The sequence below is a fragment of the Onychostruthus taczanowskii genome, unplaced genomic scaffold (genome assembly GCF_017590055.1).
Source record: "Onychostruthus taczanowskii isolate IOZ18803 unplaced genomic scaffold, ASM1759005v1 scaffold1, whole genome shotgun sequence".
Taxonomy (NCBI): Eukaryota; Metazoa; Chordata; class Aves; order Passeriformes; family Passeridae; genus Onychostruthus; species Onychostruthus taczanowskii.
The window spans coordinates 2,423,398-2,451,080 of NW_024496525.1; the positions used below are offsets into that span (position 1 = coordinate 2,423,398).

The 27,683-nt window shown below is 43.3% G+C and overlaps 2 protein-coding genes across 22 annotated transcripts; one reads left to right on the forward strand and one right to left on the reverse strand.

Moving 5' to 3' along the window:
- Positions 1-24,853, reverse strand: ATG13 (autophagy related 13). 21 transcript variants are annotated; one of them, XM_041427812.1, is made up of 21 exons: positions 23,691-24,035; positions 20,677-20,716; positions 19,310-19,369; positions 18,237-18,318; positions 17,111-17,191; positions 16,363-16,482; positions 15,800-15,846; positions 15,327-15,467; positions 14,212-14,252; positions 13,577-13,673; positions 13,139-13,237; positions 12,320-12,410; positions 9,885-9,983; positions 8,640-8,750; positions 7,394-7,527; positions 6,022-6,139; positions 5,226-5,303; positions 4,807-4,923; positions 4,212-4,340; positions 3,595-3,639; positions 1-3,013 (listed from the first exon to the last, which is right to left on the reverse strand). In XM_041427812.1, the coding sequence occupies exons 4-21, from the start codon at positions 18,303-18,305 to the stop codon at positions 2,936-2,938; spliced, it is 1,695 nt and encodes a 564-aa protein (XP_041283746.1). In that variant the 5' UTR covers positions 18,306-18,318; positions 19,310-19,369; positions 20,677-20,716; positions 23,691-24,035; the 3' UTR covers positions 1-2,935. The 21 variants fall into 21 exon arrangements, with proteins under 21 accessions (XP_041283746.1, XP_041283731.1, XP_041283724.1 ...); XM_041427797.1 differs by having other exon boundaries at positions 19,310-19,366; positions 20,641-20,716; XM_041427790.1 differs by having other exon boundaries at positions 20,641-20,716.
- HARBI1 (harbinger transposase derived 1) lies at positions 24,730-26,701 on the forward strand. The gene is made up of 2 exons (XM_041427991.1): positions 24,730-25,399; positions 25,944-26,701. Exons 1-2 carry the CDS (start codon positions 24,730-24,732, stop codon positions 26,318-26,320), a joined length of 1,047 nt encoding a protein of 348 aa, XP_041283925.1. The 3' UTR covers positions 26,321-26,701.
- Positions 26,702-27,683: the final 982 nt, after the last annotated feature.

Here is a 27,683-nt window from a genome sequence, read left to right on the forward strand (position 1 = left end):
TTGTTTACACAAAAGTTTTATTGGAAATTCTTTGAATACTTGAAGTACACCGGAGACTTTCCAAAACAATACACTTGAGGAACCTTCCCCTCCACCCAAAGTATCTGTAAATCAGCAGCTACATAGATACTGTCCTTAATATTGAGCTGAGCAGAGAGCTGCTAAAATAAACAGCCTTCGTAACACAATCTGTGGCAGGCCATAGAAGCAGCTAAGTCTTTAGTGAAGCAGAGCATTTGTGCAATGGTCAGGGAACTCAGAGCCTAGATGTAGCAACTGTGTTTTGAAAGTGAGGACTGTCTAGAGAAGAGGCAGGTAACTCAGCCCTGGAGAATCTCTTATTGCTGTGGCCATCCAGCTCAACACTAGTAGCTTATATAGGCAATTTTCCAGCTTTCTGAAGAGAAGAAAACGTGCCACAGTGACATTTTGCCTTATGAGATCTGAGAGCTGTAGCCACGTTAGGAACTCCATCAATAAAGGAGCACAAGTACAAGCCCTGACCTCCTGGGTGGGATTAACAAGAATGGCAGTGCTCCCTGCCAGCTCCACAGCTTGTTAGCAGAAGAGCACAGCAGGAGTGCTGGCTAGATGAAGTTTAACCTCAACTATTCTCTATTCATACGGTGTGAACCAGCCCCTTGCCTCATCTCTGCTGCTCTGCAGCCCAGATTGTGTCACTTTAGAGACTAAAGCTGACAACCACCTGTCTATGAGCTACTTCCTACAAAGTGGCAAACCAATTTCCTGAGCAAAGATGACAGGCAGTTGATCCATTAATTCCTTGTGTTCCTGCACCCTTCTGCGACCCTTTCCACCTGTAAAACAAGGTGGCCCGTGGATGGGTATCAGGTATTTGTTACAGCCCATGTAACTGAAGTCCTGTTACAAAATGTTTGATCTTGGAACCTTTCTTAAATGTTTGTGCATCTTACTTTGCACGGACAAAGCAATTTCCATGTGAGGTTGCTAAGAAGTTGAATCAATTGAGTAAAATAAAGAGGTTCTGGTGGGTAATTTTCCTTCAATGAAGCTCTTATCTGGAGTTTTAGAAGTGCTCCCACCAACACAGCTCTCAACAAAAATTCCCATAAAGTTCAAAGCATTGCTTTGCTCTGGCCTTATAGTAAGCTCTGCTCTGAATTTGGCTCCTTGCTCCAGCAGTGGCACAGAAATCGTGTTCCAGACTGGAGCTGGGGTTCTCCCATCAGCTGCAGGCAATCTCTTCCAATGAAGAATGGAGCTAAGCTGAAGAAGCTGCCACACTGCACCAACTAGAAAGCTGGTTACTCAGCCACTCTGAGGAAATGAAGATGGTTTCTCAGTACTCAAACAACATAGCTCCACTTAAAAGAAACAAGGGGGAAAAGAAGTGGTTTTGGACAGTTAGGGGTCTTGCAGTTGCTCACTCTAGTTACATGGGGCAGGAGGAGAGAGAACCACAAGGAAACTCACTTTATCCAAGTTTCTGTTTAGTGTCACTGTTTCTCCTCCCATCCTTACATGAGGCAGAAGACATGCAAGAGCCAAATCACCCATTGAGCAATTCCAGCCAGTCACACTGTCAGTGGCTGGATTATTACAAAAATAAAATTTCAGCTACTAAAAAGCCAGCTGATTAAAAAGTACCATAAGCTTCCCAAAAAAATGTGCTTCTTTAGAGAAGCTGCCTTCTGAATGGCCAAAGAACACTACAAATTCATCCATACCTATCAGAAAACAGCTTTTTACCAAGTCCCTGCCACTCCATTCCACTGATGTGTGCATTTCATTCTATCAGTGAGCCCTGACTGAATGTAATGGACACATAGTCCCCAAAACAGAGTACAATATTAATCAAGTCTGTCTTAGAAAATAAATATCTTGGATATTTTCCTGCAAAGAGAGACTAGCCTCACTGGCTAGGGTTCCATGGCACACTTGCTCTCTGCAGGATCAGGACAGAATGACCCGCACTATAACATGAAAACAGAACATCTTTTAAATATAGGTTTCTTTAAAAGCAATAAATATTTTTTAATTATTAAGATCATCTATTAACCATAAAGCAGGAAGGCTTTCAAGGATTAGAGGAAAAAATCTTGGACTAAGACTCCTAGTTACATAACCCTAAAGAAATAGGATTCCTAGTATTTACAGTTATGTTTCAGAAGCAGAGACTATGAATTCAGCATCATCACAGCTGCTATGTGCAGGCTTGCCAACAGTCAACACTCTTTAACCCAGCATGGCCGAATGTCATTGCACTTGGGAAGGACATGAGGAAAGTATTCCTGTAGTTTCACTCCTGCTTATCAGCCACCTAACACAGGGCCTTGCACTGTGTAGAGACCAAATTCCTTAGAAGCAGGAAAAAAAGGTAACTGGGATTATGCAGGTCCCAAAGCTGACGTCTCTCCCTGTGCTCCAAGCACGTACTCTGAAGTCAGGATGAAATGCCCAGTTCTGTGGAATGGATGTCCTGGACTTCAAACAGTTGAATTTGCTGAACTCACAGACCCTGTGGAAATAAGCCAAAGCTTTCTATGCTCTAACAGGATCAGAGACTGCAGGAAAAAGTCTGTTAGCAAGAAGCTCTACCTAGGGAACTTACACTATAGGACCCTTGGAGGAAGCATATCACAACTTTCCACAAAGCCCCTCCATACAGACACAGACTGAAGAGAAAGTAGGTTTCCATACACTGGAGTTTGACTTCCTGTGTCCCTACTGAAGTCTTAAAACTGACTGTGAGCAGGAAAAGTGGTGGAAAAGTTGAGGAGAATCAGCAGATGAGCTGTATCTGTCATTGAAGAGAAAAAAGAAAGCTCACTTGATGGAAGGAACTAGTCAATGTGAACAAAAGGCAGAGCTGGGGCGATAGAGATATTTGTTGATGTCATCTCCAGGATGCCTTGAGGAGGAAGAATTGCTACAGCAGAACTGGGAAACAGCTTCACTGCAAGGTTTCCACAAAAGCATCAAATTCTTTGACGTTTTTCTCGTGGACTGCCAGCTTCTCTGGTAATGAGTCCTAGAAGGTAAGGAAAGATGTGGATCAGGTCTCATTCACAGCAGACAGAAGAAAATGTTAAACACACTAGTAAAAAAAATCTGAGTCATGCAATCCCTCACCAATGCTCTGGGCTCACCTTTCTACGTGCACAAAAGCAGGAGCCCTCTGGCAGCAGCCAGCAAGTGACCCTGAGCAAGGCACTCTGCCCAGAGTCTGTTTGTTCTGCAGGAACAGGAGGTGCACTGGTGCCTCACCTTGTGCAATCCCCACCAGCTGCAGCACAATAACCCACTCACATCACTGCCTTCATCAAGTCACTTGCTGCTCTCTGGTTTTCATTTTTCTCCACAGTATGGTACAATGCCAGAGAGCCAAACAGAGCACTCACCCAGATGTGACTCACCAGCCACACTGGAACTCTGACTCTGCTCAGGCTGCAAAGTCAGGCCTGGTTTGCCACCAAGTGAGACACCCCAGGGGCAGGATTAGTTTGGGGGGTTTCAATGACGTAGAGCAAGCATGCTGCAGCAGCATTCAGCTTCAAGACAAACACACCGGTTTTAGAGGGTCAGGTGTACCAGAAACAAATCTGCATTTACTTGGAATATATTAGTGATGGTCTCCCTTTGGGCAGGGTCTCTGTTCTGTAAAGTATAGGAAAGACATGGGGCCTGTTAGAGTGGGTCCAGAGGAGGGCCACAAAAATGATCAGAGGGCTGGAGCGCCTTTCCTGTTAAGACAGGCTGAGAGACTTGGGGTGATTCAGCCTGAAGATGAGAATGCTCTGAGGAGACCTTACTTTGGTTTTTTTAGTACTGAAAGGAGACCTTTAAGAAAAATGTAAACAGACTTTTTAGCAAAGGCTGTTGTGATAGGACATGGGGAAATGGTTTTAAATTGAAAGAGAGTAGATTCACACTAGATAAAAGAGAGAATTTTTTATGAAGCTGCTGAGAAATTGTAACAGGCTGCCCAGAGAGGTGGTGGATGCCCCATCCATGGAAATATCATGGCCAGGTTATATGGGGCTGAGCAACCAGATTTAGTTGAAGATATCCCTGCTCATTGCAGAGGGGTTGGACTAGATGACCTTGAAAGGTTCCTTCCAACCCAAACTATTCTGCAATTCTATAAAGATACTTTTTCCAGCTAGAAATAGGGAGAGCATTATAAGGTACATATGATTTCCACAAACAGAATTTTCAGGATTCCATACCAAATCCTCTGCCATGGACTGTGCTCCAATGTCAATGGAGAGGCTGCTGAGTTGAGGGGGGTTCTGAAATTCACGGTAAAATGTCCCCAGGTCCATTGGAAGAATGTCATCTTTTGAAAATGCTGGTTTCTACAATCAAAGACACTGCTGTTAGTTCCCAGAGACACTGGCTTCCCTTTTGTTATAATCTCAGGCAAAGTCATTACCTGCTATCAGTAAACATCTTGGCATTGCAACTGTTGCTGCAATAATGCATATTAAATAACTGAAGAACAGCCAATACCACTTGAAATCACAATAGCACTTGAGCAACTGGAAGAGAACATTTCTTTGGAATCTGGCTCCTCTAGGTGCTAAGAGACAGAATGCCAAGCCCAGATGTTAATAGAGAAGTGAAATGGTATTTCATTTGTAGCTGTTGATTCCTGGTACTAGTGTCTTTGCAGTTCTGGGACTGTCATGCCCTAGAGTGTGGTACTGTGACTGATGTGTCTTTACCACTCCCACTGAAAAGTACTCTGACATCATTTGCCATCACACCAGCACGTGAAGCCCCCCTAAGGTGCAGTGTAAGAGCTCTGATGAGGGCACTTACAAAGTCGATCATAACAAAGTCATCATGGGTGTTCCCTGTGCTGCTGCCACTGGAGCCCTCCGAGTGTAAGCTGCCTTGTAGAGGAGATTCCGTTTCTGGGGATTCAGGAGGATTGACCTGCCCGAGAAATCAAAGACGGTGAGTACTGATCTTACAGTCATGTCTGTGTGTGCTTTGGCAGTGGGGGGCAGTTAGGAGGTTGGACAATTGACGTTAATTAGAGCAGGGGCAGCAAACACATGCTGTTATTTGCATGTCTAGAGACCCCAAGATTCAACACAGGAGACTTCTTGAAACCAAACAAATCTAAATAACTAGTTATTTTGTCCAAAACCAAAAGTGCATTCAAGGCAGAGAATAGCATGGATGTTTGCATAAGGGATGCTGAGAAGGCACATATACCTCTGGAAGAGTCTTACCATGGGGTCGTTATCTTCCAGCTCAACATTCTTGGGAGCAAACATGGCAAAAGGAATGTCTAAGTTGGCCATGGTCACCTGAGGAGATTTAGCAAACAGAATTTCACTAAGATGCTCTGCTTACCTGGCATGAAAACGATACTGAACATCTTTGTCAGGCCAGCTAAAACAGCCAAAATCATGTCAGCAGTTAGGCAGGAGGCTGACAACCTCATTTAAGACATGAAATCCAAAGATGATACTCAGTTGACCTAATGCAGATACATACTTTATACCCTGAGATGGGATTGCTTCTATATATATCTTGTATAATATAGGCAAGGATTAATGAACTGCTACAAACTGAAACAATTCTCATTCCTTCATCCAAAAGGCCTAGAACTGCAGCCCTCGAACCAAGCAGATCTCTAAGCTGCCCTAGCTGAACTTAAATGCTTGCTTCTAGTGATGAACTGATCTACTGCATGTTCCTTCAAGGAAGGGAGGCTTGGGAGCTTTCCTAGTTTATGGACCTGTGGTAGTGGCAGATCATTTTGACATCCAAGTGGAGTATCAAGTCTTCTATTCTCAAATAGGGTGTTAGCAAAGTGGATCAAAGTCAATGGCTGTCACATCCCAAAAGGATTTTATGAAAAACAAAATACTCCTTGGTAAAACCTTGTAGGGAAATGCAGCAGGCAGAAATATCCACTCTCAGTCTCTGAGGTTGCCCTGGCATTGGGGTGCTTTTTGCTCCTCTATGTATGAACAGATGGGAAAAGAAAGGTGCTCTCTGAGAAGATCTACTGCTTGTTACCTGGTTAATGGGTTTGTTGACAAAAGCTCCCACCTTCCGGATAAAGATGGTCTCCAAAAGGTCATGTGGGGAGCCACACTTTCCTTCACTGCTATTGGATACTGTTTCTGTGTCCTCACTGGGGGAGGAAAATCCGTAATTAGTGCCTCCTGACACAAACAGGGTAGATAAATAACATTTTTTTTATGAGACTTCTCGTTTTTCTTGGTTTACTCCTAGTATTGGAAGAAGGACAACAGAAATCTCTCTTTGTACCATACCTTCCTCCTCAGGAGCACAAAAGGAAATTGGACACTTGTGGAATCAGATTTTTGTTTAAAGCTGGACAAAAACTATTTAGTTGAATGTAAAGTTGCTGAAATAGGCTTTTCTTCTGGGAAATGAGCTTTTAACTTGTGTGTGTTCACAGCAATTCCTGTTCATCACTACTCTTTTTTCAGTAACACAGTAGTCACAGATCTCTCAGGAGGTGAGAAATCTCCCATATCTGTCACTCAGTTTACAAATGCAGCAGGTCTGGTACATGACAACAGCCACTCCCAGTATGATTAATTCACTCCATGGCTATTAGGTACTTCCATGACCTATTTATTTTGGTTTTTTTCCTACCACCACAGATGTTCAAAACTTTAAAACAAAAACATAGTTCCATGACCTATTTATTTTGGTTTTTTAAACCAACTTTAAAACAAAAACATAGTTTTGTCCCATGGAAAGAGGATTACCTGGAAGGGATTGAAGAAGGTTACTGTTCAAGTATACCCAGGAAAGTGCTACTGCAACAGAGTTTTGGTTTCCCCAGACCAAAAATCTCTGTGACTCACAACTATGTGATCCCAAGAGAGATTTCTCAAGAAATAAATATGGTGATCAAAAAACCAGAAGGATTTAATTAGCTGTGAGGGAGTTGATTTAGGACAGTTTGAGGCTGCATTGTTTCCTTTTAAATAACTTTGTAACTAAAGTTTCTTACTAAAATGGTGAACAGATTTATGGTAACTACAACTGGCTTTGGTAACAATGCACATTAAGTCTCTAGAGAATTTAAGACTCATTTTTGAACTTATTGCATCTTGTTTTACAATCAGCAAAACCAGCAGAAAGATTGAAAAAATTATAAAATTGATAATAAAGTTGACATAGAAGAAGATATGTTACACAGAAGAAGGATATTACATAGACTGGGAGGTTTAAATAGATGGGTAAGATCATTGTTTGGAGAAAGCCCCAGTCAGAGAAACCTGCAAGTTTATTTGAGGGATGACAATAGTTATGCTACAAACAATAGATTAAAAGGGGAAACAAAAAGTTTTATCTCAGCAGGTTTATAAGTGGGTTAGCAGAAGTGATGGATCATCTAAAACCAACCTACCTGCTAGAAGGAGTAGCTGCTGAGTAATGGACTCCATCCAGTGGGGTGCACATCCTCTCTTGGTCAGCTTGAGTGCCATGTGCTGGCTGGCTAGGAACTGGGGGAACTCCCCCTTCTTTGCCTGGACCAGTCAGCTGAGAGGGAAAGGAACGGTCGAATTGAGAAATCTCAAAATCAAACCAAAACCACAGTGCAATACAAAGTAGATTCCATCACACTGGGCATAAGTTGTGGGGGTTTTGGCATATGTCTGGGCTCTAGCCCCTATAAGCCTAGAGTGATGTCATGTAGGAGCGTATTATCACAATATAAACTCACTTTTTACTCCCTTTCTACTCTACTCTCCACTTCAGGCCTGTTTCATCCTGCAGGCCTGTAGTCTTACAGTCTCTGTCTCTAAGTCCTCTGCTTCATGGGGAGGAATGGGGAGAAAAAACCTTATGTCCTCTTGCTACAACCCCATGGCTCCCTACAGCTTTCAGAGGTGCTGATCTCTTCTCCCTGGGATCCAGTGATAGAATGCATGGGAGTTGTCTGAAGCTGCACCAGGGGAGGCTTAGACTGGACATTAGAAAGCATTTATTTGGAGAGAGGGTGGTCAAAAACTGGAACAGTATTCTCTTCCTAGAGAGGTGGTCAGTGCTTCAAGCTGTCAGTTTTTAAGAGGCATTTGGACAATTGCCTTAATACCAGGCTTTAACTTGGCCAGCCCTGAACTGGATGTTGGATTCGATGCTCTCTGTAAGACCATTCCAACTGAAAGTATTTTATTTTATTAACATTGTGTCAGCAAAGCTGGTGCAACACCAATATCACAAGCAGAAAGAGATTTCTGTCAACTTGGCTTATTTTTCTGATGAACCAATATAACTATGTCAATATGAACTGCCAGGGTATCCTATGTCTAGCCTACAGAACTGTGCTTGGACAGCTACAGGGGCAGCAGCTCTGTAAGACAGGCAATGTTTGGAATCAGTGACAAGCTGATGCAGGCAAACAGGCCTGGTGCCTGCTCTCTTGGTGTAGTTTTTCCACATGACCCCGTACCCCAGGAAAGTCAGGGATGCTGAGGAGCCAGTTCCCAACTCCTGTGGAAGTTGTGCTTTCTCTGTGTTTACTTTACATTCTTTCCATTCCTGACAGACAGGACACCAATGCATGCACTAGTTTCAATGCCTCTCTCAGGTGTACAAGTGACACAAATGGCTGCAATACCAGCCACGCTGGTTCTACTCTCTACAAGTACCTGGTGAGGGTGTGCAGCATTCAAGCCACCAGCAAAGAGTACAGGATACCCCATGTCAGCTGATCCAACTCCCAGGGCAGCAGGCTGATAGGAAAGACGAGAGCTGGAAAGCTAAGAAAGAAGAGAAAAAACAAGGGCAAAGGGAGAGGAGAGAGGAAAGGGAGGGGGAATGCCCCACAGCCTGAATAATCACCAGTCACTGAAGAAGGAACAGGAAAAGTCAGAGGCACAGCAGTTCAGGCTGGCAGAAGGATGCTAGATTTTCACTGGAATCAGTAATGTAGGTTATTGTTCTAAAGAATTCGTATTCTTATGAGGACTACTTGACAGTAGTCCAGGGGACTAAGTCTGAGCCTTGACAGGAAAACAAGATTGGCTTCCTACACATGTAGGAGGAGGCTGTGCAAGGTATGGCTGACATCCAGTCTCAGGGAAGCTCTGCCAAACAGGCCTGCTTCAAATACTGGTGTAGTGGGTTACATGAATGCCATTGTGAACTTACTAAAGAGTTAACATTTAATATTTTTTTATCCCAAAACAACTTCATTATCAACTGTTTGAACCTATTTCCATTGCAAATTAAAACAGCTCATCTTCCAGACCTGTTCAAATAGCTTCAGTGAAAGAATACATGGTCCCATAAATGTGCCAGGTAAAGAGAACTGGGAAGCTAACCCTTGTGAGATTGCTTTAGGAATTAAGTGTTGGAAGCAGTGAAACCCAGGAGAAATTCCTTATACATCCCAGGCAGAAATCTACCCAGTCATGTTAGATAAAACTTTCCTGTTTTGACTTGCCTGACTTCAAGAGTATTTCTTCCAGAGCTTAGTGTGAGCTCCAGCAGCACCGAAGCTGATGCCCTTTACAGGGATCAAAATGAGGAACAGCACTTTGATTCACATGAGACTAGTTAAGCTGAGTGGAGCTCTAATGTCTATACAGGTTCTAGGGACATTGACTGTTAAGAGAAAACATTCAGAATTGTGCCTTACTAATGTCTTTCACTAACAATCCTTGACAGCTGTTGTGTTTTTAGGGGTGCTTGTCCTGTCTTTGGGAGATCTTCATCTGCAAAGGCATTTAAGAAGCCAGTCTCAGTAAAGTGTCTGGCTCATTGTGGGTTCACCAGTCTTTCCCGTGCACAGCAAACACTCCACATTGTCAAATTTGTATTTTCCTGTATTTGTTTTGTCATACCAGAACTTGTATTCTGACTATGTATAGCATATTCTATTGACAACTCACTTGATGTGAAAAGGCCAGCCCCATCACTGGGACCTTCAAGGTGTCCGTCACCACAGGAGGAGGTGTCTGAAAATGTGCCTTTGTGACAGTAAAAACACACTGTGCATAGACACAGACAAACACAGGAAACAAGGAAAGGAGAGAATGAGGGGGGAGAGAGAAAGAGAGAGAGAAGGACTTCAGAGAGGAATTATGAAGAGTTGGATGAACTGAATGCTAGTGAAGAGGTTTTGGCTGGAGCAGCCACACCTACACAGAGAGCAGAAATCTCAGTATTGCCAGAAGCACATTCATTTTGTAAATAATTGACTGTTTTTCAGTCTGAGTGAACCACTGAACACAGGTAATATTTTAGACTCCAGTACCCTGACAGAAAGTAACTGCCAGAGACTCTGTTCCACAGTTAATTATAATTGATACCAGCAAATTAGCAAGAAAGCTGAGCAGATGCCAGAAAAGGTCAAGTACTTATTTTTTTTTAAATTTACAAATTACTTGTATTTGAGCACTCTCCATCTGTCCATACTCCCTATGCTCCAGCTTTCTGAGGGATCCTATCTTAACTGTGCTGCACCCTTAGAATAGAGGGGACCCAGACTACAGTGCAATTCAAACACACTGATGTGAAGCGGGAACTCCATCAACAGAAGCAAAATGCCAGAAATACAGTCTCAAAGAGGGTGCTAATGCAAAAAGGGCAATCCAAACTTGGTTCACTCCCATACCTCCTTTCACAGTCATTTTCCTGTTTTCACTTGTTTTCAATGGTTTTCACTTTGAGGAAAGCTTCAGCTTCATTTCTGGGTATTACCCATGGCCAGACTCTCCTGAATTTTGGGCTGCTTCACAACACACATACACAGACATGGAAGCTGACAAAGAAGGTGACAACTATTTCCTTGTATCACACAAGTTAGGCCTCACTTTTACTGAGAAGGCAGGTAGAGATTCATAAAATTTGCCTACAAAGTCACACAGTTCCTAGTATTTTCCTAGTCATTAACCTGGACAGGACATGTAGAAAGCTGGAGAAAAACAATAACTTCTTCTTTCCCTTTTAATTTAAAGTCCACTCTGCCAAGGCAGCATTACAATTCTAACTGTGGTAACAAAGACTGGCAGTTGCTTTACAAATAAGGGCAAAGCATATGGCAACTATGAGCCACAGAAAAAGCAAGAATGCAGGCTTATACTTAATGTGAATCCTCCAGGTTCAAGTGGTTTCATAAAGCTTTTCCCCCCTCAGCGACAGAAAAGCTTCATGACCCCTGGGGAAGCGTCAACTTCAATGTAGTTACATACACTACTACTGTTAAGTAACACTGGCACAAGCAAGCCAGTGGAAATTTCCTTATGAAATCTTTTGTATTTACCCCACTTTAGGAAAATACAGGGCACAACTCAGCCACAAACTCATTTCCTGAACTGTGTATTGCAGAATAAGAAAAGCTTTATTCCATCACACTTACCGTGAGTGCTGGCTAATTAGTTCAACATTCCCTGATGCCTGGTCACCTGAAAGCACTTTGGCACAAAAATGCTTCCTAAGAGAAGCTCATTTCTAGCTCGTTCATATAGCAGAATACATTCTGCTAAACCAGGCATATTATTTCCTCTGAAGCAGCAGAAAGACCCATAGCAAATTCTTTCAGTTTGGAACAGCATTCCTGTTATACTTCATTCTACGTTTCATATTGAGAGTGAAAGAGATTTAGAGTCTTTAGATTGTCTTTAAAGGTCAGTAGAGCCATCTGCTTGGCTGGACAACAAGGCAGGGCAATGCTGAATATTTAAAGCAACTGGACAACTGCAACTCCATCTTCAAAATACAGAACTGTGGAGTCAGATACGTAAGACAGTAAAAGAACTTGGGAATTTCTGGGGTTTTATACTCAAAAGGAAACCATTATCTATTTATTTTAAAATGGAAACTTAAATTAAATTTGCATGGGTAATTTTTTTGCCAATACTTATTCCTGCTGCCCCAACTAATTTTAGATGGTCCAATAAATACAGCTTTTGTCTTTTTTCTCTCTTTATCTAGCATTTTCCTGGAATTTCAGTGCTTCTTTCTCAATGTCAGTCTGTAACTCCTACTTAGGCTGCCTGGCATCAATGTCTTGAATTCCTCCTCTTGTACTATTGGTATGCAAATGTGTAAGTACACTGCTGTCCTCTTCAAGCACACCTCAACCTAGCTAGAGGAATAGGCTCTTTTAATCCTTCTCAGTAATTCAATCTTTCTAGGCCCCTGGAATTTTGTTGAAATTAGTATCTAATTTTGATAGATTTTACTCAAGAGTGTAATGCCACACATTAAATTTTAATTAGTAGCAGGAGGATTTCTGTTTGCACAATAGCTGATGTAGGAATATGCAAACTATTCTTACAGCAATTTTTCTATCTAAAAGTAAAAAGAGCCTGGTTTCTCTTACCTGAGATGGAGGAGAGGTGGAAAAAGATGTGGTACACACTTCTTGGGAATCTTCTACTGAGGGGTATACTGCACCATTGTCCTCACCAGCTCTAAAGCAGCAAGAAAAGACAAGTTTCTAACCGGAAATATTCCTTAAAACAAACAAATAGTAAAACACACTGGGACAAACACTGCAGGGAGGTTGAGAGTATTTGGGTGTAGCTGAAAGGAGAATTATGAAGGGCTCTCATCTGCTTGCCAGATCTGAGGAAAACAAAGTGGGAAAACGTCAGTTTTCCTCAGATGTTTGTCTTCTACCCCATGCAAAACAACAGGTGTTTCTAACTAAAGCTTTTGTTATACCAGCTAGTGCTACTGGCTTTGGTGTTTACACAACCATTGTCAATCACCACTGGTCCAAATCTGAATGCCCTCACAATCATTTTAGAGAAGGCAAACCTCTCATTTCCAAAGAGAAATTAAACTGCTCTTCCCCCAGTGGAAATATCCAGGGATGCATGCATCTAGACATGTAGTTCTGCATCAGGATTAACCATTACACTTTCAAATTCCTGAAGGCAGCCAAGATTAAACATCCTTTGTGTCCAAGTGCTTCTGTGAAGAATTTGGGAAAATACTGGGGCTTGCTGCACTCAGCCATCTCAGTGTGAGGAGAAAAATGTCACATTTCATCACATCTTTAACTATGCCAATATGACTGACACTAATTCTCCAGTGTCCCTTCCCATGCTGTCAACAAATAGTGGAAAAGGCTCTGTATTTGGGCATAATGGATGCCTTTACCATGGCCCATGACTTCAACTCAGTATTTCCTCACCTGTAATTGCAGGGATGCATGGGTGAAGAGCTGGGATAGGGACGGTCCACAAAGTGATCAATTATAATCCCCATGATAGGAGGGGTCCTCTCAAACTGCCTGCAAGGCAACAAGCAATGGTGTTACTGGCTTTTTCTCTCTACTCTTCCCAATTTGTGGAGCCCTCACAGAAAACCCTTGTATCTATTAATGGGACCAGAGCATCTTTACAATTTAGTCCTCCAGGCATGCATCAACAATTTGGAGTTCTAGAGCCTGGCTCAGGGCTACCCAAATACTCCCCTTGCTGCAAGGCTTAAGTGAGAGAGAGAGTTCTTCATGAAAGAGAATCTCAGCAGGAAAGGATAAGCAGAAGGGAAAGATTTGCGCACTCAGAATATGAGGGGTTTAACAGTAAATTATTGTAAAACAGTTTCTGGCACGATCACATTTTCTCACCTGGTTGACATGAAAGCAAGGTTGATTCTGTAGGCACAAGACAAAGTGATGGTGCCCACTGGGGTACCCACTGTCCCAACACGGACTGTCTGGAAACCTGTAAAGTTAAGGAATAATTATCACTTTCACTGATTATTTATGTGCCATACTTTTTTATTCTGAGCTTACATTATCGTATTTCAGTAGCCTAACCATTCTGTCTTGCAATCTGAACCTCAAAAACACACATAGAACCCATAACAAAACAGCAGCACTAGGCTGCCTTGCTGGTAGGCTTCACCTGCTTGACTTCTGATGTTGCTTCCTGGCTTCTTGGTCTAAAATACTGTTCTAAAGTGCTTCTTGTTCCTCAGTAGATCATGACCTCCTTTACCAGTCCTGCCCCTTATCAACATAATTCCATATTCTTATTTCAGTTCCGTATCAGTAGAGTCAAAATGGCAGTCACCTGAGACTTTGTCCAAGTACCACCATTATACTTGTCACCTTGTGACACAAGGCTGCTCTGGCAGAGCCAGACAAAAAGCATATGTAAGCCTCAGACTCATTTTCCTTATGGTATTTGGGAATAGTAACCAAAAGGCAGTCAGAATGAAACACAGTTCTGCTCTTGTTTGTGTGTGGTCTAATCATACCTTCTCCCAAGCCACTCAGCTGGACTTCACCAAAATAAATCCTGAAGGAAAAAGAAAAAGAAAAGCTGTTAGATCCAGTAGGGGCATAATGCTATACATATCCTTATTCCTTATTTAATTCTGGCAGTTGGAAGGCTGGAACTACTTTTCTTCTTCAGGAAAAAAAAAAAAAGCCCAAAATAAATGGCTGGAATGCCCATCTCAAAAAACCTTACAGCTGCTCCAGAAGAAGAACAGATCATGTAAAAATAAGGAGAAAGAGAAAATAGTAGTCCAATCAGAAACTTCTCTTTAATTTTTTTAAGCCTCTGTGGTTAAGTCTACAGTTCAGAGCAAAAATGTGAATTGATACAAACTCCACATATAGGTCTGAGTCTAGAAGCTGATGCTCATCACACAACATAAAAGATTAACTGTGCTGTAAAGAGATTTGCTCTTAACTACATGCCAAGTCAGCAATGGAGGCAAAAATGAGAAAATGGCTGGAATTTCTTTTTGAGTTCTCAGCTGTGCAAATGATAACAAACCTGAAATTTATAATCATATAAATTAGCTGTGCAAACATGTCAAAGACTTTTCTCAAAGCCAAAAACAGGGTCTGGAAGACAACTATGAACCACAAGCCAGTCAGTCTCACAGGCTAAACAGAGTGGAATCCAGTATTTGGATGAGTAAAATGCAAAAGCTACAGGAATTGGAGTTGAGGATGCATCTTTAAAATGGGATAACAGGAGAGAGTCTGAATCTATGCTGCAAAAGTATACATTGCAGTTATGTGCAATGCAGAGAGGCATTTATCAAGCCAGACACCAAACAACTGGATGCTAGTAAGCAATCTATCAGGGATTGCATGTAGAATTTTTTCTTTACTCTTCCTAACATGGTAGGCTAACACTTCACAGCCTGTGCTTAGCTTTTCTTTCAATGGCTCAAGTGAAGGCTGTAAGTTGATACATACATAGAGCAAGGTTTTCTTCTGTCACTGATGAGTAGTATTTCTGTACAAATAATTTGATTTTATTATTACTCATCCCTTTTTAACTACATTTGCAGCTACACTGTGCAAGTCTAGAGTCTCTCCTGTTTGCATTTCAAATGGGAAATTTTTGCTTTACCTGTACAATATTACATATTCATGGCCTTGTTTCCTAGAGAGTCTGTAGGCTGGAGTTACTCTGGTTATAGCAAGCAAAGACTTCAGCAGTAGAGACAGCCTGTTGTATACAGTGTATGAAACTTTGATTTCTTTGTCACACCTAGAGAACACAAAGGAAAAAAATTAGTCTTTTGTCCACAACTAAGTTGCCTGGGTTTGGGGTTCTTGTTTGTTTTGGTTTGCAGTTGCTTTTGATTATTTTATTTAAAATAAAAATTACTCTGGGCCAGTTGTTTAACTTTATTGCCAAAATGATAAATAAAGCCCTAGTGTGGCTACCTGTACTGACCAACCAGCTAAGTCTTGCTACAACCTAGTCACCTGCTGTAGAAGAAATTGCTGAAAAATGCCATGCAGCCATCACCGTTGATCACCACTGATCAGCATGGATCACTGCATCAGCTAAGAGCTACAAACAAAGAATGCACTTACTTTTCATTCATTTCGAGACACCAAATTTCCAGCTCCATGGAGTCTCCCTGGATCAGAGAAAAGATGGCAAACAAAGGCTCATTTCAGAACACAGACCTTTTCAAATCTCATTAGTGATCAGCAATGGCCACACCTCTCAATGATTTGTCTCCTGGCTCCCATTTTCTTGTGATGCAATGATAAAAAAGGTGCACTGGAAGTGTCCTTGCACAATTATGTCACCTGAGGGAATTTCTTCTTCAGAATGCCTAAGTTCTTCATGGGCTAAGAAATTAGTTTTTTAAAATTTGAGAATTTAAGAATTTGATTTTCTTAAAATTACTTTCTTAAAAAATTTAGATTTTTCTGCTGAGTCATTTGCGTGTTTGGCCTCAGATTTTTGCAGTGAAATGCTTCTGTTAAACAACACATTTATTTTCATTACCACATCACCTAATTTAATAAAATTGAGACAGTCTCACATCATCTTGCATTAAAGGGCAGGAGCTCTGGTAGTTGACTTAAGATTCAGGCAAAAAAGCCCACAAACAAAAATAGGGCATCTGTTTTGACTCAGTTCTCACCTCTGAGGTTTTGAGAGAAATCTCCACACACATAGACCGTCCAACAGCGGGCAGCTGTCCTGCCAGGGCTTTCTTTGCTTCATGAGTAACCTCTGGTATATCTTTGATTGCCAAATTGAACTGCAGAATCAAAGAGATGGTTCCATTTTTTTATTTCTTTGAAAAACTGCCTGATGGTACATTTCAGACAGGCTCACAGACCCATACATAACACACTAGGTCAGTGTCCACTGAAATATTTATGAAACAGAAAATTCCCAGCTGGGTCCAAGCTTTTCATATTTACAAAGATTCCCTTGGCTGCTAATTCAAATGTTTTTCTTCATCCTGCTATAAAAAATATGCTCCTTTTCCCTCGGTCCTATCTTCACCCACAGAGTATCTTGAGTCTTTTAATTTTAATAAAGCCCATTACTAATATGTCCTGAATTGCAGAGTAGCAAACTTCTGACAGATAAGAACTCATCACCCCACCCCCAAGCAGATCTTGGAAATGTGCCTTAGCTGGCAGGAGCTGCTGAAAGGCACCATTTCTCTTTCCCCTCATCAGCCTGTAAGAGCCCAGAGTGATTTGTTGCATGTGAACAACAACCACCAACCTCCCACAACATCACCAATGAACATAACTAAATATAGTACTCTATGAATAATTATTATGGTCTGCACAAGACTGTCATAATCACGTGGTGTTCTCAGCACACACACACACACACAGAGTTATGGAGTTGCTTTAAAAATACAACCTTACCCAGTCAGAACCTGTTGGGGAGGATGAGGAGCGGGTACAGATTTTCTCTCCAAGTCGGGCCTGGACAATTACTTGTACTGTCTGGAATAGAAAGAAAAGGATACTTAGTAATGTTCTGGGCTCAGCACCAGTTCTGAACCTCAGTTCAGAGCCTGAGCTACACAGGCTCCGAGTGAAAAAGATGAAAGGGCTGACCAGGATGTAGAGAAGTAGAGTTTGCTACAATGTTTTTCAGTTCTAAACAATTTAAATTATTACATGTAACAGGCAAATTATTTCAGAAAGAAAATAATTTTAGACTGACCTTTCTCTGCAACAATATTAAGAGACAAAGTCAATTTTGCAATCAGGATTTCCAGTTTTCAACAGAAAATTCAGAAAAAATTACAAAAATATCCCCGGCCTGGACAACTAAACTAAAGCCAAATGAATCTGTACATTTAGGCCAAAGCCATTGTCAGACTATCTACTTGCACCTACATGTGAAGTGAGGCTAAATTTTATAATTACATATCAACATCATTCAAAAAACCATTCTGGTATTATTGTTTTTGGATGCAATATAAAACTTCAGATAGGCTGAAAGAGTGGAGTCCAGCAGATAAACTACCTAACAGCTGGTAGTTAGACGTGCTGCTAGAAACCCAAAGCTGACAGAGGTATGAAGTGCCTATGATAGGCTGAAAGAGTGGAGTCCAGCAGATAAACTACCTAACAGCTGGTGCTAGAAACCCAAAGCTGACAGAGGTGTGAAGTGCCTACGGCTGATTCTAAAGCAGAGTGTTTCAGGAGATGGAAGAGGATTTGAGGGTAGAAAAAAGGGAAAATATGTTTTTCTAGTTGTTCTCAGGAATCTCTTAAATTTGGCATCAGCTCTTCTTGCTTTGTTCTTCAGCAAAACAAAACAAAAAAACAACAAACCCAAACCTCAGTCTTGTTACTCTAGCCACACCAAGTACGTCATTTGTTTTGTGGCATCTTGCTTTGTTCTTCAGCAAAACAAAACAAAAAAAAACAACAAACCCAAACCTCAATCTTGTTACTCTAGCCACATCAAGTACATCATTTGTTTTGTGCCATTTTTAAACAAGGAAGAAGAGGCATTTGTCCAAAGAAGAAAAATTACCTTTAAAGCAAAAAATTTGATGAACTTGTCCAGGTCCTTCCTGTCCTGGGAACTGAGATCAGTGTCCATTGCATATGGCAATCTGAAATATAGCACAGGTCTGGGAATGAAGTCTTCTTCCAGCTTTCTGTTTAGATTTCAAAATATTTTTGCCATTAGAGGCCATAAATACCAAAGCACTCTACCTGTCAAAATCTGAACATACTAAAAACTTTGGGATGTGAGTGTGCTATAAGTATAAATGCACATTGATAGTTTATCTGGTCAGTGCAAAGATCAAAAAAATGTAAAAAACCAAAGAAGGCTCAGAGTTAAAACCCAGTACAAGTCCTACAATTTTGCTAGCTTAATTTAAAAAAGCAAAACAAATTAACAAAAAAAACAGAACACCCCAATACCACAATGACTGCATTCTGTGGCAAGCTAACCATCAGACATGGAGGTCTCTGCTTCAAAAATAATACATCTTCACCTATCAGCACTGGTCAAAACCAAGCCAAATTGTTTTCTTGAGCCTGAAATTCTTAGAACAGTATTTCAGTGCTATTTCAGCAGAAATCTATATAATAAACCATTGCTGGAACAGGCTACACTGCTTCTTTACTTTCAATAAATAGTACTTGAAGTAAAACTATACAGCTACAACCAACTGAAAAGACAAATTTTTTTTGGTCAAGAAATATACCAAAATCCTCTGTTCACTTCTCTTGGAAGCTCTGATAATAAATACTTAGCTTTCACATTGACACTGCCTTGTTTTTCAAAATACAGTTGTTTCTAGGAACACAATGAACTTGCACAGCATCTGAGGCAGGGCAGGGCAAGGCACTAATCCTATTTTTGTCACCATCATGTCACATGGCCTGGGATAAATCACAATTCTTCTGTCCCTCAGTCTCTTCATACATAAGTTAATAATCATATAGGGACCATTGGGGAGGAAGGCCTTAATTAGCAGCATGCTTTGTAGTATTTGCTTGTAAGCCTTCAAAGCATTAATTCACTCTTACCCCCGTTGCAGTTTCGAGACAGCTAATCAGCCTGAAGCAGCTTGTCAGACATCCCGTACTTACGGAACGCGCTGCTCCGCGCAGGAATGCCGGCGAGCTGAGGTCAGGGAGCACGAGCAGCTGCTGTGCACAACGTTATTCGGTGTTCAATCATTAAGCAGAGACTGAACTTACAGCAAGGTATGCTATTTATGCAAATTAAAGCTTGCAGGGCAAAAGGGCCAATAGCCCTGTTCACACAGAAAAGACAGAATCTTTCATGACCATGCACATGCAGTACTCCTATTTAAAATATTGCACTTAGTGAAAGTAAAGCCCAATGCTTTAGGAGCATCAATCAAAAAGGGCTGCAAGATAAGAGTACTGCAATTTACAGAGCACCTTATAGAGAACAGTGCTGCTTTCTGAATGACTCTATAAAAAGAAAGCTGGACATACCATGTAATTGAAAGTTCCTAGGCTACATTCATACCACATCTCCTTAAGCTGTACTGTTCTCATTACAAAATATAATTTAAATTGAGAACTAACAACACAAGTGATTCAATATCAGATGCATTTTCAAATTATCCTTTGGATATTTTAACCTCCTCATTAAAACTGTTATGCCTTCTTTCCCTGCATTTACCTCACTAGACAGATTACAGACCCTTTCCACTGTGGAGGGCGCAAAAGGAAGTCAGCATTTAAAGTGTTTGATGCGGTACTCAAATGTTAAAAAACCCAACTCTTTAGTGCAGACATGTACCACTACAAAAAAAACCAAACAAACCAAACACAAATCCCCCCAAACAAACAAAACCCCAGGCAAGAACAACCTGTTATTATTATTTTGACTAAAATAAGTACAGCACTGTAAGGGCTGAGGAGATCTGAAATCTTTGACAAACCTGGCTGATATAGGCAATAAAATACTGCATAAAAAAATGGGTTTTTTTCAGCTAAGAGAATGCTGACATTTAAATACTAGGAAAAAAAAAAAAGTCATACTGGCTTTTAATGTGGAAACTTGTATGTGACCCCTGCAAAAAGATGCAAGGAAGTATATATCCTGATATTGTGGGAGAGCTGTCAAGTAAAGCACCCACATTTGCCTTTTGAGGCTGTAAAAAACTTCTGATATCAACTACTTCAAGGTACTTGGGGACTGATGGAAGGTGTTAGGCTCACTGGTCTGTTAGGAAAGGGAACAAAGATGATCATCAGCATGACTGCATGTGCAGTACAGGAATTTGTTCTAATGACCCAAATATCTCTAGAGGGGTTAACCGCCAGAGGGTTCATAAAATGAGAGCCTCATGGTTCTGTCCTGCTGCAGCAGAACTGGGATTCTTCCTGGAAGATCTGAAACTACCTGTAACATTCATCAACCATTTGGAGATTCATACTGTTACCTCTCAAGCTCCAAATGCCAGCAACAGTTAACCCACCAGAGTCCAAAGTGGAGCAGAAAGTATCAGGCAAGGTTTCCTGGAAAGGAATAAATAATTTCATGGGAAAACTGGGACTTTAGAACTCAGCTCCTGAAATGTCTAAGGGCTCTCATCTCCTATTTTTGTAGGAGAGCCTCTGGTGATTGCCTGAGACCTTCTAAGACTTACAACAGTATTCACCTTTAGAATCAGAAGAGTTAAGATGGAGCTAGAATTACAGCAAACTTTTTATTTATAAAAATTCTTTGGTACTCTCAGGTTAGCTGCCACAGTTGACCTGAACAGGAAGGAAATTCTTTAAACTTAGTTCCACCAAACTCAATCAACTTCTCATGTGCAGTAGGTTGCAATGCCAGCACAGCTCCTTGTTAAGTGCTACTGCACAGGCCTATGCTTAACTCAAGGATAACACTGGCTCATTTCACACTGAATAACAACTAGAAGGAAATAACCTTTGGTCTAGGTTAGAATACAGATGACTGATTTGCCCTCAATCAGGTAATCCCTTAAGTAAACTGATATATTCGCCAGCACGTGATGCAACAAGCATCTTGTCCATATGGCTTTTTGCTTTGTCTCCCGCTTCCTGCAACACCCATTTTTATACTATTGCTTTTATTTATATGCCTTTGTCATCACTTGACTGTGAACAGAAACATCAGAAACAGCAAAGGAGAATTGCCACATGTGGCTCTTTTGACTAAATCTTTATTCCTTCTCCCAAGGCTGAGACAGATTTTATCCAACAGTTTACCATCTAAGCATTGTGCTTTACATGCTCTACTGCTATTTATACCCTCCTTCTCTGAGGAGAAGGACACATCAGCATAAGGTGATGGCGCTGTTCTCATGATGCAAGGAACTGCAAGAGCCCTCCCCTTAATGCCTCGGCAGAGCCGAGAGGAACTACAGCGACAGGCCCCGTGCTCCCAGCCGTGCCCCGTGCTCCCAGCCGAGGGCAGCCCGCTGCCGGCAGACACCTGCACGGAACACCTGGGATCACCGGCAATACACTACGTGTTCCACGCAGGGGAATTGAGTACATCTCTCTGACACCTACAGAGACAGGAAAGAAGCAGAAGCATCTGACGCACACCAGGCATTATTGCTGCTGGGGAAAGCATATAGAGGCTGCTTCCATCATCTCCTGTATTTCTCTCTGAGCCATGGTGGCTATAACTTAAAGTTATCTTGCTTTCTTTTCAACCAGACATTCATCAATGCAAAAGAATTACTCATGGTTCTTAAGCCAGAGTGAAATTGAAAAGACAAGAGGGAAGAAACCAGAGTGGGTGTAGCTGTAAGGAGAGGGCTGTGGACAGCTCTCATCCCAGACGTTTGCTGCCAGCTCCCGGACTGTGCGCCCCAGACTGCACTCCCTGCCCGTACCACTCTTCCAGAATTTCTTTTTTAATACAGGACCAAATCCAATCTCCAAGAATGTCCTATGAGAAGTTTAGAAAAGCCTTGTTCAATCATGCAGTACACAAGAAGCACATGGAAGTTTCTGAAGCTTTTAAGAGTGGCTAGAACACATCCTCCCTTCAATGAACAAGAAGCTTCACTGCAAGCAGGTGTTTTGAGCTCACTAATAAGCAACTATAAAAAGATCTTCATAAACACAGTGCTCTTTTCCAAGACTGGGCCTACAAGTCAAAGTCCAGTATCCAACAATTACTTAAAATTAATCTCCATTTTGCCTTCTTAGCAGATTAGTCAGAAACCTAGGGAGAAGTAGCAAACAGTTCTAAGTTTTAAAGTGTGACACTCTCATTCTTTAAAGTTTATGGATTTTTTTTAAGAGAAGATTAAATTCTAGCAGAAAAACTTTCACATAATACAAACATTCTGATGTAATCAAAGGCTCTGTAGTTCACTATATGTTCAGGTTTTGACTGATCAAGAGGTAATTTTTCCTTCTGATCAGGAAACAGATTCACTTTATAACCAATAAATGACTCCACAGTTTAGTAAACACCTTACTAAAGCCAGCACTGCCAGCTCCACTGACTTAGAAACAAAATTAAGTAATTCCTGTTGACCAGCAGTTACATTCTGTACTTCCCTAAGGTCTAAAAATGGTATCAGTCCAAAGGTCCATCCTCTCAGTTTGTTTGTCAAGCCAAAGTATACAGACTGAACCAGAATCTGCTTCTACATACCCTGCACTATAATCACCAACACAATCACCACCTCTCAACTACAGTATGAACACACGTTCAGAAATGTTAAGATTATACAATACCATTAAAGCAAAATAAAGTGATCCTGTACAATCCTTCTGGACATCTACAGATAGCCTGGCTCATCTGAAAGACTTATTTCTTGCCCAAGAAGGAAGGGTTCTCCAGGTCAGGCCACTCCTACAATAATTTGGAGATGCTCCAAACTTTATTTGGACAGCCAACTAATTTTCAGCTAAGGCAGTAATTTGCTGTGTTTTTCTCCCTTGGTATGTGCCTAGTCACGTCGCTTTTGGGATTTGTAAGTAGGCAGTTTGTAGGCTTAGTCCAAAGAGTCCCTTTTCTACCCGTTCATTGACATGGAAGGCATCTCTGCTCCCAGCGAATCCACGGGAACGACTCTGACTGTGCCCCCAAGAGCCACAACTCCCACAGGAAAGAAAGACAGGACCACCTGTAAACCTCTGCTCTTTCCCAGCATACCACAAACTCGCATCTCACAGGAAGACCATACAAGACTATATAATCGAGCGTAGGGTCTATTTCCGACAGGCTGCGAAGCATTTTGATTTTAAATGACCACCTGCTGAGATTACAGCAGGCCCCATCTTTTCCAGGCTCCACTGACAGCCACCAGTCGTTAGGAAAACGAATCGCTGCCGACACGCGGCTGTCGGGAACCGACTCCCGCGACCAGCGAAGCAAAATAAAACGGAGACGCGAAGCCGTAGCCAAAGGTTTAAGACCCACGTCACAGCCCCCTCCCCTGGAAGGGCCTCCCGCAGGCCCGCGGAGCTCCCAGCCCTGCCCTGCGGGGGCCCGCGGTACCTGCGCGGGGCCGGCAATGCTGGCGGCGCGGCGGCTCATCCCGTGCGGGGCCCGCTCCGCCGCCGCGCCCCGGCGCCTCCTCCGCGCCCCGACCGGGCACGGGGAGAGCCCCGCAGCCCCGGGGCCGCGACCGCCGCCTTCAAGCCCCGAAGTCGCTCCGGGGCTCCGGCCGGCGTCCCTCCTCCTCCTCGTTCCCGGCCCGGGGGTCTCGCCGCGAGTGTCAGCGCCGGCGGGGGCGCGCGGCCGGCGGCGGGGGCCGGGCCGGGGCTGCCGCTGCCCTCAGAGCCGCGGGCTGTGCCGCGCCACCGCCATCGCCGTCGCCATCGCCGCTGTTTGTTTTCATCCGCTGCGGGCGCGGGGGGGGAAGGAAGGAAGGAGGAAGGGAGGGAAGAAGGGAGGTGCCTGAGCGTCCGCAGCGGCACTTTCCACGCGCAGTCGCCGCTCCCCGCCCGTCCGCGGCGCGCTGAGCCCGCAGTCCGGTGCGGCAGGAGATCGCCTGGCCTGGAAAAGCGGGGCAGCGCCCGGCGCCGCTCCCGCCGGTAGCCCCTTGCCCGTGGCGAATCTATCGCCGCGAATGTGGGGCTGGGCCGGCGGGGACCGCCTGGGAGCGGCCGCGGGGCCGGTAAGGGGCGGGACGACTCCGGCGGAGGTCGGGCGGCCCGTGGGGTCCGGGGCGCCCGGCAAGGGCAGCGCCCGCCGGGGCTGCGAGCCCGCCCGCCGGGCTGCCCGCCGCTCGTGTCTGCCGTGCCCCGGCGAGGGTGACTGGGGACGGCTCCAGCTCCCTCTCCGCCACGGGAGGTAAATTTCTGTCAGCGCCAGGCAGAGTTGTCGGCTCCGCGGTGAGCCCACCTGGCTGCCCGTGTATTTAAAAGCAGAAAAAGAAAAGTTAAAAGCTTTGTTGGATGATCAGACTGAAAGGAAAATGGTAACGGAGTCTGAAAAGCTCACCAGTAACAACTGTTCTGAGTATCCTCTTTTGCTTTATGCAGGTGAAGCCTCTGAGAAAGCCCTGTCAGAGAGGAGCCCCAGGCCGTCAGCCATGGCCGTACCTATCGCGGTTCTTGACTGCGACCTCTTGCTCTACGGCCGCGGACACAGGACTTTGGATCGCTTCAAGCTGGAGGATGTCACGGATGAGTATCTAGTGTCCACATACGGCTTTCCCCGACAGTTCATTTGCTACCTGGTGGATCTCCTGGGAGCCACTCTCTCACGCCCTACACAGCGGTCCAGGGCCATCAGTCCAGAGACGCAAATCCTTGCTGCGCTGGGTTTCTATACCTCTGGCTCCTTCCAGACTCGCATGGGGGATGCTATTGGCATTAGCCAAGCCTCGATGAGCCGCTGTGTTGCCAATGTAACCGAGGCACTGGTGGAAAGAGCCTCACAGTTCATTCACTTTCCTAAAGATGAAGCTACTGTACAGACCCTGAAGGATGACTTTTATGGGCTGGCAGGAATGCCGGGAGTGCTGGGGGTGGTTGACTGCACCCACGTGGCTATCAAAGCGCCAAATGCTGAGGACCTGTCCTATGTGAACCGAAAGGGTCTGCATTCCCTGAACTGCCTCATGGTGTGTGATTCCAGAGGAGTCCTCCTTAGTGCTGAAACGCACTGGCCAGGCAGCCTGTCTGACTGCGCGGTGTTAGAGCAGGCAGCCCTCACAAGCCAGTTTGAAACCGAGCTACATAAAGATGGCTGGCTACTGGGTAAGTCAACTTTTCATCCTTGTTTTCAGTAGAAAGTCAATTATATATTGTCTCCTTACTCTGGGCACGAGTCATATGTTTACTTTCAATTGCTTTCCTGCAAATTGCTTTGAGATTAATGACTCAGTTTGGACAGCCCTTATCTTGGAAGCTTAGAACAGTAAATTCTAATCTGTGTTTTACACAGTCTGATTACTGTATGTATTAATCCTCATTCATTCTGTTCATAGCTTTCTTTCAGTGTTCCACACCTTTCCATGCTGAATTACGTAATTTTTGATTCTAGGTACTGCCCTAGTCCAACTGTTTTCCCCTGTTTCATGCAGCAGTTTAATTCCCTTAAAACTCTTCTGTAGGAAATGTTCCTGTGTAAAACTGAATGCCTTTACTTTTTCACATTTGTAAACCAGAGTTACTTCTTCCATGCCTTCTCTTTTAGCCAGAGGAAGAACTTATTCTGTATCTGCTGTACGAGTAAACCAGGCTGAAATCTGTGGCTAACTGTAGGTGTGTAAGCTGTCCTGCTCCTTTCCACTGCTCGCAGGTGACAGCTCCTTCTTGCTCCGGACGTGGTTGCTGACCCCTCTGCACATTCCCGAGACGCCTGCAGAGTACCGCTACAACATGGCCCATTCCGCCACTCACAACGTCATTGAGCGCACGTTCAGAACCATTCGGTCGCGGTTCCGCTGCCTCGATGGCTCCAAAGGCACCCTGCAGTATTCTCCAGAGAAGTCCAGCCACATCATTCTGGCCTGCTGCGTGCTTCATAACATCTCCCTGCAACATGGGCTGGACGTGTGGTCTGCACCAGCCGCAGGACACATGGAACAGTCGGAAGAAGAATACGAGCAAATGGAGTCGGTGGACTCGGAAGCCTGTCGTGTTCGTCAGGAGCTTTTAATTACTCATTTTAGCTAATGTTGTCACAGAGGGAAGGTTCATCTGGAAGTTATCTGGAGCAAACATGCCCCTTTCTCTTCTTTAAGCCTGTAAAGACTTAAGCAGATGTGAGACGAGAAGAAATATACTCTCTTCATTTTGGGCAAATTTCTGAACTTCTCTCAGTCTCTCCAGAGATTCAGTTTAATTGGTACATTTTTGCTGTCATGATGCTTAGAGGCACCCCATTCGCTTGACTTAGAACAACGACTAATGTGACAACAGTGGGAAAATTAGGGAAATTGTCTTTTATAGTGATGGAAAGTCTGTAAACCTTGCACTGTTTTACAAAGCCACAATTCTATTCCACTGTGTAACTCAAAACACTTATGATTGATTTTTTTAAACAGTATTTTGCACAAATTAAATTTCCACATGAGCTCCTTTCTACTGTGAATTCATGAGCAGCAAAGCAAACATTTATATTTTTGTTTGCAGGTATAAATTCTTGCTCAATACCATTTTGCCATTTTGCACATCTCACAAACCCCAATGATTTCTCTGAAAGCTGGCAGCTGTGTTCTGGGAGGGGTCTGGCATTTGGCTGGGCACACACTAGTGCTTGCACATATCTAGAGGGATTGAACATTCTTTCTTTCCCAAACAGGCTGGAGAAGATGTTAAGCTATGGTGTCTCTTGGGTACTTAACAGACATCAGGAAATAGGCTAGTGGAGGTGAGGCTGGTGTGCTCCTGCAGCAGGAACCGGTCATCTTGTTGCTGTAAAAGAAATGCCAGGGGCTGACTGGGTCACAGAAATTGAACCGATTGCAAAAGTTCTCCTGTTAGATAGAAGCAGAGGTGTGGAAAGGCTGCTCTAGCACTGCTGGCAATCTACTTCTTCAGTGGAACAAGATGACTGATGCACGCAGTTGTTGCTGGCACAAGGCTGGGCAGTTTCCTGGAAATGTTCTCTTTCTAAAAGGCACAAGTGTTTCCAAGGATCTCATGACAGCAGTCTAAGAAAATTTTCTTCCTTAGATTTTATTGTTTACTGGGCAGTAAATGTAACAAAAGTGGTAGGAAATGCAGAAAACTACAAAACTGTAACTGCTTAAAGTAGCAGTGACACTGCCTGGCACTGTGGATCTGTCCTTTTAGAGGAAGCGAGCCTGGATCATGTCCCACGTTTGATGAATACAAGTGTATGGGGCACATTTCACAGTGCAGGGTGGAGATGCAGGGTTGGATACACTCTGCCAGGTTTGCAGTGGCAGCAAGCACTTACTACTGACAGAAAACCAAGCATGCTTGATGACATGTAAACAGGAGATTTTCAGAAGCCTCAGTGAGGGCTGTAAAATGTTACGTACAAAGATCTCAGATGTAATTCGGTTTTCTT

What these genes read in the sequence shown, in the direction of transcription:
- ATG13 (XM_041427850.1), bottom strand. Translation starts at nt 18,305, where the DNA reads ATGGACACTGATCTCAGTTCCCAGGACAGGAAGGACCTGGACAAGTTC. An exon ending in GAATATGTAATATTGTACAG is followed by an intron (nt 14,253 to 15,326) that starts GTAAAGCAAAAA and finishes TTTTTCCTTCAG; the next exon opens with GATTTATTTTGGTGAAGTCC. An exon ending in GGCTGGCCTTTTCACATCAA is followed by an intron (nt 8,751 to 9,884) that starts GTGAGTTGTCAA and finishes CTTCTTTCTTAG; the next exon opens with CTTTCCAGCTCTCGTCTTTC.
- HARBI1 (XM_041427991.1), top strand. Translation starts at nt 24,730, where the DNA reads ATGGCCGTACCTATCGCGGTTCTTGACTGCGACCTCTTGCTCTACGGC. An exon ending in TAAAGATGGCTGGCTACTGG is followed by an intron (nt 25,400 to 25,943) that starts GTAAGTCAACTT and finishes CACTGCTCGCAG; the next exon opens with GTGACAGCTCCTTCTTGCTC.